Source organism: Pecten maximus, chromosome 14 (genome assembly GCF_902652985.1).
Source record: "Pecten maximus chromosome 14, xPecMax1.1, whole genome shotgun sequence".
Taxonomy (NCBI): Eukaryota; Metazoa; Mollusca; class Bivalvia; order Pectinida; family Pectinidae; genus Pecten; species Pecten maximus.
The window spans coordinates 1,184,239-1,197,137 of NC_047028.1; the positions used below are offsets into that span (position 1 = coordinate 1,184,239).

A 12,899-nucleotide genomic window follows, 5' to 3' on the forward strand; every position below is an offset into this window, starting at 1 on the left:
GTAAAATCTTAATTCCGTCTTGAAGTTATTTTTTGTACAATAAAATGAAATAAGCAATATACAGAGAACTGTTTTTTTCTTGAAGATAGAAGAATATTTTTTTACAATCGCATATACTATCCGCACAATTCTTCGTTTGACTCTAAAAGTAGGTTGCGCCAATCTAAAGCGCACTGAAGACCTAGCTATAACACAGACAAAACAAACACATACATTACACACAAACGCCTACACATGAGTGTAATCGGGAGATTAAATAATAGAGGAGTTCAAAAGCTGGGATCCACCCTCTTGGTGTTCTACGAAGCATGGCTTGATCCCGTTATTGGTAAGTTATGTCTATACTTATCATAGTTATGAATGCATTTAATCTTTCACAAGCAATCGTATAAGGCGGTCGTTTGTAGCATTGGCAATCAGCTGTACCGAGGTCCACTGATCACGCTTGGGTAATGTTTAGTGTATACACGTGGTTTAATACAGGTCTAACGTGTGTGTGTTCTGTAAACACCACAGTGACACGTCTCTATGACTTGTAATCACGGTCAAATCCATACGATCTCTTTATATTAATTACGAGTGGACGAAAAGATGCCGCAATATACCTTACACATGTACCAGAGACATATATACAGATATGTCTCTGCATGTACTAAGGCTCGCTTTAAGGTTGTCACAGAACATAGGCTTCTGGTTAGTAAATACTAACCAAAAGCAGACGCATGTGTCACACAATAATTGCCGGGTGCTACGGTCGTTCCACGCTTTAAAACTAACCAACCTTAAGGGTGAATTAATTTGTGCATGTATATCTAGATCTGCTACGTATTTATCGAAAAATGCACGCACACAGACATGGTTGATTCTGCTGTACATACAATGTAGATTCCCTAGCTTGTGACACACATTTTCCATCTGATTCTTTAGGAATCTGCACTAGAGGACCAACGTTTAGGTTGTAGTAGAAGACCTATATATACTGCATCATATGAATGACCTACGGGAAATAAACCCATGTTTTAGGAGAGAGTGGTCTGAAGTTCGCGTTTTATTGCTCTCATTACGACAGCATTTCACTGTCAGTGCATTGACGATCGCGAGGTACCAACTTTATTATCATTATTCTCTTTATTTGCTCCAATAATGAAGATTACATAAACAGAATATTTAAAGTACAAACAACATTCAGACGAGGGTCATATAAATGTATACAGTTATTTTACAAGTGAAAAAGGCATTTGATAATGTTGGGTAAAGATGGAAGTAAATACTATCTAGTGTAATCAACCTGGTTATCCCAGGACGACAAGAACGAGGATATAGGGGAATAACAATGGATATAGGAGGAATAACAATGGATATAGGAGGAATAACAATGGATATAGGAGGAATAACAATGGATATCATATAGGAGGAATAGCAATGGACATAGGAGGAATAACAATGGATATAGGGAATAACAATGGATATCATATAGGAGGAATAGCAATGGACATAGGAGGAATAACAATGGATATAGGAGGAATATCAATGGATATCATATAGGAGGAATAGCAATGGACATAGGAGGAATAACAATGGATATAGGAGGAATATCAATGGATATCATATAGGAGGAATAGCAATGGACATAGGAGGAATAACAATGGATATAGGAGGAATATCAATGGATATCATATAGGAGGAATAGCAATGGACATAGGAGGAATAACAATGGATATAGGGAATAACAATGGATATCATATAGGAGGAATAGCAATGGACATAGGAGGAATAACAATGGCCCATATAGTAATTACATCTAATCTTTTATAGTACTAAGTCCTAGGTATGAGTGTATATGATTGATAGGTACATGATAATACGGAAGACGGCTGTCATATAGCCTAAGACAATATTAGATAACCATGTACAACATGCACCATTAATATCAGATCAACTACGTCAACAGGTAAACAGAATTAGTGCCAAAGGGCAAATGTGTGTAATATAGACAGGAACAGTTTTGGATATAAAATCTGATATATATTTTTAACTAAATTTTAAAATAATTTATTATATTTCACATAGGAGTAAGAACAATGGACATAGGAGGAATAACAATGGATATATGAATAATAACAATGGACATAGGAGGAATAACAATGGACATAGGAGGAATTACACAATTCTAATTACATAAGTAATTTGATGATAATTCATATACAAATATACATAATGAATTACCAATATAATGATGGAGTATCAGATGATACTGTATATAAGTCCACTCTCCTCAGTTCCTATGAAGGGTTTATAGATAGACAAGTTTTGACTATCATCACAAAAATATTTGTTAGCAAAATGGGTATAATAGTTTCATCTTCTGACATACATTGTATGTAGTTTTCTCTAAAATTCTCAAGGACCATGTCATTATCAAGGACACAAATAGAAAATATGTGGCCTTCGTTGTCAATAACATTACAAATATATAGATTATGTGTGACGTTTGGTGACTACATTCTGTCACCTTTATCAGATGTACAGGTGGTGAGTGTAAAAGATTATAATCAAATCGACAGGTGTGATATTGTAATCAAATCTACAGGTGTGATATAATCAAATCGATAAGAATGCGCACTGAGGTTATAAATAGTACGATATTATAATAATATCGACATGTCGTACACACAGTTCACAAACGGTCAACAAATCGATTCAGCTGATAACATGATTCATAAATGTGCGGGTGCTATTTTACCCCCTCGTCCCGGATTAGAACTGATTCGCTGTTTCCAATTCTCTAGCAGACATTATCAGACCAGTAGCTGGGAAATCAGAATAGTGTGTACTGACGGAAATCAGAATAGTGTGTACTGACGGAAATCAGAATAGTGTGTACTGACGGAAATCAGAATAGTGTGTACTGACGGAAATCAGAATAGCGTTAACTGACGGAAATCAGAATAGCGTGAACTGACGGAAATCAGAATAGCGTAAACTGACGGAAATCAGAATAGCGTAAACTGACGGAAATCAGAATAGCGTAAACTGACGGAAATCACAAAAGCGTGATCTGTCGGAAATCAGAATAGCGAGTACTGACGGAAATCAGAATAGCGTGAACTGACGGAAATCAGAATAGTGTGTACTGACGGAAATCATAATAACGTGTACTGACGGAAATCAGAATAGCGTGAACTGACGGAAATCAGAATAGTGTGTACTGACGGAAATCATAATAACGTGTACTGACGGAAATCAGAATAGCGTAAACTGACGGAAATCAGAATAGTGTGTAATGACGGAAATCAGAATAGCGTAACTGTGAACTGACTGAAATCAGAATAGCGAGTACTGACGGAAATCAGAATAGCGTGAACTGACGGAAATCAGAATAGCGTAAACTGACGGAAATCAGAATAGCGTGAACTGACGGAAATCAGAATAGTGTGTACTGACGGAAATCAGAATAGCGTAAACTGACGGAAATCAGAATAGCGAGTACTGACGGAAATCAGAATAGCGAGTACTGACGGAAATCAGAATAGCGAGTACTGACGGAAATCAGAATAGCGTGAACTGACGGAAATCAGAATAGTGTGTACTGACGGAAATCAGAATAGCGTGAACTGACGGAAATCAGAATAGCGTGAACTGACGGAAATCAGAATAGTGTGTACTGACGGAAATCAGAATAGCGTAAACTGACGGAAATCAGAATAGCGAGTACTGACGGAAATCAGAATAGCGAGTACTGACGGAAATCAGAATAGCGAGTACTGACGGAAATCAGAATAGCGTGAACTGACGGAAATCAGAATAGTGTGTACTGACGGAAATCAGAATAGCGTAAACTGACGGAAATCAGAATAGCGAGTACTGACGGAAATCAGAATAGCGTGTACTGACGGAAATCAGAATAGCGAGTACTGACGGAAATCAGAATAGCGTGAACTGACGGAAATCAGAATAGTGTGTACTGACGGAAATCAGAATAGCGTGAACTGACGGAAATCAGAATAGCGTGAACTGACGGAAATCAGAATAGCGTGTACTGACGGAAATCAGAATAGCGTGTACTGACGGAAATCAGAATAGCGTGAACTGACGGAAATCAGAATAGCGTAAACTGACGGAAATCAGAATAGCGTGAACTGACGGAAATCAGAACAGCGTAAACTGACGGAAATCAGAATAGTGTGTACTGACGGAAATCAGAATAGCGTAAACTGACGGAAATCAGAATAGCGTAAACTGACGGAAATCAGAATATCTTGTAAAAACGTGAATGATCTCACGGAAAGCATGTCCACGGTTCTGGTCCAAAAAGAAGAATACTTCATTTTACTATGTAGAATGCAAATCGACGTTACGGAAACGATATGTTGATGATATATTAGAAGTTATCAAAATGGACCACATAATATTCTAAACTTGTCTATCAAGTTACACCGTGGATGCTATCAACATCGTGGCATTATCGTTTGAGGAACAACTAAATGGCACCATGTCCTTCCTTGACACTCTTCTGGTTAAGTAAGATGATGGCTTTACACCAAACCTTTCTTCCAAACAGACACCTAAATATTTAGCTAATTTATACATCAGGCGTTCATTAAACAGAGTCAAGCGCCCTGTTAAAGTCAACAAAGAATACAAATATATTCACTTGTCTCATTAAATATATTATGTTACAGTATATATAATACAAAGTGATACGTATCTGCTGTCTTTTGGTGCTTTAGAAAGTTAAATTGGAATTTGTTCATTGTTCCACGCTTACATTCAGTAAGTCTGATGTCAAGACAGAGTTATCTAGACTGTTTATAATATAAATGGTCTCTATGTTACCAGGAGAGGACAGCTTGTCCGAATATATGCACTCTTCCTTCTTGACCAAGCGATACTGATGCTTACCTACAAAATTGAACATATTGAGACGATTAAGACTTCACAACTTTTTTTTTGTATTTTTTTGTATTTTTCTAGATTTTTCATTACATGTAAAAAGAAGATGTCAAACACACACTCTCACTTTCACACATATTGTTCATAATAATACTCACTATATCACCATTAGCATCTGACATTCATCATCATCATCATCTTCAAAATCATTCTAAAAATTATTATCATTATCGTCATCATTCTAATCATTCATCAAAATTTAAGACTTCACAACTTGCCTTCAGATGAAATTGTTTTGGGCATGTTAGAGGTATAATGAAAAACGAACAATATCTTTATATCAAATCAGCTGCAATTCTTTATCTGACGAGCGACAGGAGACGGGTGGAGACTCGCTAAAGAAACTGTTCTCTACAGCATAGTTAACTGTTATAACATATATCGCTTTACCCGTAATATAGACCAACCAACAGTCAGTACCTTTAACAAAGCATTCGATAGACATTGGGCCAAGGACGAACTTTTATATAATTATAAGTAAGACATTCGACATCAATCGTAACTGATTTTTTTTTTTTCATTCAGAATATTTCATTTGGCAGATCTTAGCATTGGACAACGGGCCATACCCAATACCAGCGCTCTCCCTATATATATATATATCTTAGCATTGGACAACGGGCCATACCCAATACCAGCGCTCTCCCTATATATATATATATACCTTAGCATTGGACAACGGGCCATACCCAATACCAGCGCTCTACCTACATTGTATATATATATCTTAGCATTGGACAACGGGCCATACCCAATACCAGCGCTCTCCCTATATATATATATATATCTTAGCATTGGACAACGGGCCATACCCAATACCAGCGCTCTACCTACATTGTATATATATATCTTAGCATTGGACAACGGGCCATACCCAATAGGCCTCTCTCAAATTATATGCATGCCTAGCATTCCTATCTCAGAACGAGGCTAAGTGAGTACAGCCACCGTAGCAACGCATACACAATGGCTTCCAGTCAAGCTACATGTAGCAAAAAATAAACAACATTATTGTGCACAAAATTGTGTATCCAATGGAACTTATGGTGATTCTATTCATTTTCACCATATTCCAAAAGATGAGGATATCAAAAAGCAGTGGGTTGTAAAAATAAGAAGAGATGAAGGGCCATTATTCAAGGTAGGTTAGCCTTCACCTAATACATGTAAACGCATACTATGGTCAATCATTTTCCCTTTCTTGTTATTTTTTTCTGCAAGTGAACAGTACATGTCAAGACATATATAAAATAACAATTGCAAGCAGTTCAAGTATTTCATAAAATAAGTGTTCAGTTTAATACCGTAAATATCATAGTAAATGTGCAGGTTGCTATTTATATAACATGTATATATATATACGTATATTACAGATATGAATTTTGATACAAAAAAATTATTTAATATAGTAAATATGTATATGCATTTAAATTGCACCTGATTATAACACAGTTATTACATACATATACCTTTAATATGCATGTAATGTATACATGTTCTTTATGTTACAGTGATGAGACAATGTGTATTGAGACACAAGTGACAGAAGAGTTTAGTAAAGATAACACAGAATCAGAAGAAAGCAGCACAAAAAGGAGAAAAATAGAGACAGTGTTGGAAACAGCCAAAAACAACATTAAAAATCTTGAAGAACAACTGTCTGAAAAGGAGAAAGAGTTGACATGCTTAACGTCAGCAGTTAAGCATGGAAAACATTTGTGTAAATAGATTTTCAACAGATGATTTTCTAATTTCATTCTACATAGGGTTTCAAACATGTTTACTTTTTCTTACCTTTTTATGTATACTGCTAAAAACATGCAGAGTGCATATTATAAAAGTAGTGAAACTTTTAGTCTTAGTGGTAGAAAGCCTTCTATGTTGCTCATTGACGAGCTTTTCTTATTTTTTGTCGCCTTTGTGCAGGATTATTAAAACAAGATCTGAGTGTTTGATTTTCATCAAATATATTTTAAACATACTCCTTTTCTAATTTTTGCTGAACACTCAAAAGAGAGCCTTGTGGTATTTTACCAAATTTTGATTCTACCGCTGGTACTTTCATTTGTGTTAAAGAAGAGAGAATCAATAAATCAAGTGGTACTGAAGATAGACTTCTATACTTTGTGTCCCATTTAACATTTTCTCCACGAATGGGGTTGAATGGGATTGTTTTCAGATTTTGGTTAGTCGTAGACAAGTCCAGTGCGGATTTCTGTGATGAATACCCGCTTATCTTTAAATCCTGGACAGCCTTTCCTTGGATTTTCTCCCCTCTTGGGACTTGCCAAGTTTGTGGCCGGGATGTCTTTGCAATTTTAACTGGGATAGCTCTTTGACTTATAATCTTGAATTTCGCAAGCTAGTACAGCCTTACTCACTTCAAAAGTGTTGATATCACCTAAACTCACCTGTAATGTAGTTATGATATCCTTATAAATAATACATTATGTTTACGTCATGGCAAACGTTTTATGTATTGGTTATCTGTATCAAAAGTGAACGACACAAATTAAATGCATTGATATATTTTCATTGATTTGATGTGACGAATCATTTTTTTCTCTGGAAACGGTAGCATTTCCCTGTTACTTCACAACCTTTCCGACTGGTTTTACTATAAAATGAGTTTAAAAGTCATGAGTTCCATAATATATACAGGTAGAATAATCTGTTTTCCATTTCTGGTCATGTACAAGTCTAGTATACTGGGTGCTTAATTGAGTAAATAAGGTTTCCATTTTCTATTTAGAGGACTGACCCTAAAGGGCTGTAAGGACTATCTATAATTACAATGAAATTAATGACAAGGTGGGATCAGTGAGGGGCAGCTGTGAAATGTAAACAGACTGGACCCAAGTACAGTCCCTAAGGCAACAAGGGGAGAGCAATTTGAGATGCTGATAATGAGGTTTAGGAATGGCATCCCCCTGTAATTATTTGTTTTTTGTCCTCAGACATTCTGACACCCTATATATATTACATGTGGCAGTGTTAGTAAAGTGATGAGTACCAACATTTTAATGTTGCTTGGCCTTGACAAATAAAAGAGGACAGACCAGGCACTGAATTTCGACAACCACTACACATGAACATAGGAATATATACATGTATGCTGTATATTTCCTTCGCTAAAACACTTCAGTCCTTTATTCATGCTCTTCTCTCCAGAGGATTTTTTGGGGTTTTTTTTGTTTTGTTTTTTGTGTTTGGATATAGTTTTCAATAAATGAACAGGTAAGTGAAGTAATTAAATCTAAATCTCTATCATTGTATGATGTAGCCATAGCTGCACATGTATATTACTAGGGACGCTTCCTCACTTAGCCTCGTTCTGGTTTAAACATGAATATTCATGAGGCAATATTAAGAAGGGTCTATAGCAGCGCTCTCCCTACATTGTATATATATATATCTTAGCATTGGACAACGGGCCATACCCAATACCAGCGCTCTCCCTATATATATATATATATATCTTAGCATTGGACAACGGGCCATACCCAATACCAGCGCTCTACCTACATTGTATATATATATCTTAGCATTGGACAACGGGCCATACCCAATACCAGCGCTCTACCTACATTGTATATATATATCTTAGCATTGGACGACGGGCCATACCCAATACCAACGCTCTACCTACATTGTATATATATATATATATCTTAGCATTGGACAACGGGCCATACCCAATACCAGCGCTCTACCTACATTGTATATATATATCTTAGCATTGGACGACGGGCCATACCCAATACCAACGCTCTACCTACATTGTATATATATATATATATCTTAGCATTGGACAACGGGCCATACCCAATAGCAGCGCCCTCCCCATAATGTTATGGGTACACATACACATCAGTCTGACAATACTTGTCTATATAATTGTAAATTGATAATATAAAATATATTATCTTAATAGATAGAGGATGGGAGAATGATAAATAATCCCTATCAGTAATAGGTCTCCTCAATTTCTATTATTACGAAATTATCAAAGGAATTTGAATACGAGAAAAGACATAAGTATCATGATCACTCAAATGGTCAAAAAGGGAACATAAAATGATGGACAACGACTAATCTACATATTCTTTACTGAAACCAGGCTAGACTAGACTAGCAGTCCAAAATTCTGGTTTTGATTGTTCATCTTTTCTTTTTTATCATTTAGTCAAATCGTCTATTATCTCTTATGTATCCCTGAACTTTCTCTATTATCGATATCATCGTAATCATATTAAAATTCTGTGTAAGAGTGGCAAGAAAGTTTGTTTAGTCAGTGGGATTTTAGCATATTATTGATATAAGTTTGCACAGAAGTGTGATTTTTTTTATAAATACCAAAACGATTTGCTGTAAATGTCTAATACGGTACTGTGCTAGACACTCAATCTCGTTCCCCGTTTTAAACCAGTAATAAATACGTACAGCTTTAAGCTTGATTCTGGTGTACAGGAACACTTTTTGATTTTGCACTGATTGAAAATTTTCGAAAGGAGATAAGAAGGAAAGATTAGATAACATGTGCTACCGTAACGTGTTAAATCATGTTAACACCTGATGACACGTACAGATAATATGTCACTGTCAGAGTCCTGATTGTTGTCCCAGACTTCTATAATCCATTGTCGCATGTGGAGGCGTCATATGTCGTTAGATCTTCCTACATTTATGATAAAACAGGTATGTTTCTATACTTATATAAGCAAAAGTACTTTATACAATATCGACTGGTTGTTTATACAATATCGACTGGTTGTTTATACAAATGAGGCTAAGATACGATGAGTTGCATCTTCACAAATAATTGACAACTATAGTAAAGACATCATCTCTTGAACATAAAAGCATAATTTCATATCTAAATATATGTAGTCTGCGGTGTGCTCGGTGTGTCGTCGGTCAAGTCAATAGAAATTCCTGTTCAAGATGACAAATACGACTTATGTTTTAATATACTGACCATAAATAACGCCACAATATTCACAGTTTAGACCACTCATGTCACGAAATCTGTCTGTTAATGGGGTTTTAATTCCTGAGCTGGTTTTATGTCCTGATCGATTGAGCTCAATGTAACATGGCCACAATATACCTGTCGATTTACGATGAAATGTAATATATTACCCAAACTTAATTAAGCTATGATTAATTGCTTTCTAATCACATGAAATGTATCTGATGATAGACACACGAAATCATGACGTCATGAACTTTTACGAATAACATTTATTGAATGAAACACTTAATTTCATACACGATGTTGTAACATTTATTGAATGAAACACTTAATTTCATACACGATGATCTAACATTTATTTAATGAAACACTTAATTTCATACACGATGTTGTAACATTTATTGAATGAAACACTTAATTTCATACATGATGTTGTACATGTAACGTTTATTTGATGAAACACTTAATTTCATACATTATGTTGTAACATTTATTGAATGAAACACTTAATTTCATGCATGATGTTGTAACATTTATTTAATGAAACACTTAATTTCATACATGATGTTCTAACATTTATTAAATGAAACACTTAATTTCATACATTATGTTGTAACATTTATTTAGTGAAACACTTAATTTTATGCATGATCTAACTTTTATTTAATGGAACACTTAATTTCATGCATGCTGTTGTAACATTGATTTAATGAAACACTTACTTTATTGGTGTTCTAACATTACCAGGATTGCCCACGGCCCGAGACGTTATGACAGACGACTAAGCCAGACGACACATCATGGAGGACAGCGCCACACGGAGGCAGCCCCCGCCCGATGGTGGCTGGGGGTGGGTCGTAGTGCTGGGTTTGTATATCTGGTTCATACTAATCTATGTACATCCGTCCAAACCCGACGGGTAATCGTGATAAAGTGTCTGCAGTCCGTCAACAATTGGTTAAAGTTTTGGTCAACTATCTTCAGTCATCTTCCGTCAAATAACACCGATGCTATTGTTCTACTTTTAGGCATGGATATACTTCTGGGGTCTAACAAGGACAGTTAGGATTTGACTTAGGAATATAGTTTATATACATGTATATATTTGAATATTTTGTTACGTTTGGAATTTAACTTTTTTCGGATAATTTCGGTTGACGTTTCTTCAGTGGTCTACAGTTAAGTCCGATGATGTTATTGTCCTAATTTTGGGCATGGACTTGTGGGGTCAAACAAGACAACATGCAATTAATTTATGGAAAGTGTTTCCATTTTAAGATCACTTGAGCAGAAGTCTCAAGTGATCTATTCTAATTACGTGTTGCCGTGAGTCGTCCGTCGTCCGTCCGTAAACAGTTTACATTTTCGACTGCCAAAAGTCAACGGAAATTGTGAAACTTATGTCTATGGGACATAACAGAGTAAAACTGACGGACATTTCGGAAAAAATATCATTTCGTTTCTTAAAAAGTACATGTAAAATTAAATGCTCTTCATAGATGGAAGGGTAAGGTGGTTTACTAAAATTGCGGATTGCCATTGGGAATAATTTAAGCACGGTTTGAATTATCAGCATGGTTTAATGGTGTAGACATATTGGCCCCGACTGACTCTCAGGGATCCATAGGCGAAGCCAAAATGAGTCAAACTCACTGAAGATCTGTCCTTCATTTCCCCTTCACTTTTTTGAACTACCTTGGTATTTGTTCGCCATGTTATGTACATTGTTCGGTTTATTTTTTGGGACACACACGAAAAAGATTAGATAATTGAGGTTACATAAGGGATATTACCATACAGTAGTCAGATTATAGTTAAATACAGCCGAAATATACAAAACGTTTTTCTCTGTGATGGGGCCTCATTTTGGGAAATAAAAATCGTCACGATGGATCGAGTGTAAAACACATTCAACATAAACGAAAAAAACGAAATGTATACCAGAGGACAACTAACTGACGTTATTAAAATGTAAACATCTTTAAACTGAATTAAGTAATAGATAGAGTGACTCATGGACATACAACTATATCAGATAACTGGTTCGTCCTTCTACAGCTGATAGGTGATGAAAGGGGCCTAACGTTGAGAGATTCCGTAAGATAATTCGGGAAAATAAAAACGGGTTGAGTCCATGTTACGATAAAGCAGGAGTGGTTCCTGTAAACAGATTTCAGCTCTACAATCTAACGGGAAAACCATGAACAGAGAAAAACTAAAATAAAGACATAGTAACTAAACATGATTGACATAACCAAACATTATGAACCAACGGTAGAACGGAGCGCGAGAGCAATCTATCTAAGTTATAGGCGAATCCGTTCAAATTGAGTTCAAAATATATTGTAAATCTTCAGAATCTGCATATATTATTATACGTTGTGTACACATCAGTCCTCATCTGTGTCCGAGAAGGCCGAGCAATCTAACAAATACGGTTTTTTTGTGAAGTATTCGTTAAATATAAGAAAAGGGATTTTTTTCGCGAATAACTCAGTAGATATTTACTGTGATATCGCGTTGTTTTACTTCAATATGTTTTTATTTAAGTGTGGTATAATTGTGTTATCGAATTTTACTATAAATTACATGTGCAATGTATTTGTATTTTTGGCCGTTGTTTTCTGTCGGTAACCTTGACTTCATTCGTGGATAGATCATAAAGGAAATGTGCATCCCTTAATATTAAAGTAACCGTTTACCGGTGTATATCCTGGAAGAAATAATAATAATAATAAAAAAACAACTATACATTACATGAATTAGTATTTTCACCTTTTTTCTTATGGTTACCCTGACTTTATGCGTGGATGGATCTAATGGAAATTTGTATCCTCCATAATATGAAAGTAATTTACTGTTGTATAGTTTGGAAAAAAATATCAACAATTGAAATTTCCTGCTACACCATGTTCCTTCGTATGCTTACCAAAGTAACGTCAAAATGACAATGCGAACATTTCATAACTTT

General features: G+C 35.5%; 1 protein-coding gene across 1 annotated transcript in view; it reads left to right on the forward strand.

The window, feature by feature from the left end:
• Nucleotides 1-217: 217 nt before the first annotated feature.
• The window catches only part of LOC117342585 (monocarboxylate transporter 12-B-like), a 37,837-nt gene continuing 25,155 nt past the window's right edge, over nt 218-12,899 (forward strand). The window contains exons 1-2 of the mRNA XM_033904779.1: nt 218-328; nt 10,676-10,795. Coding sequence (XP_033760670.1) covers nt 10,729-10,795 — 67 coding nt within the window. The 5' untranslated portion in view covers nt 218-328; nt 10,676-10,728. The remainder of the gene's footprint in view (nt 329-10,675; nt 10,796-12,899) is intronic.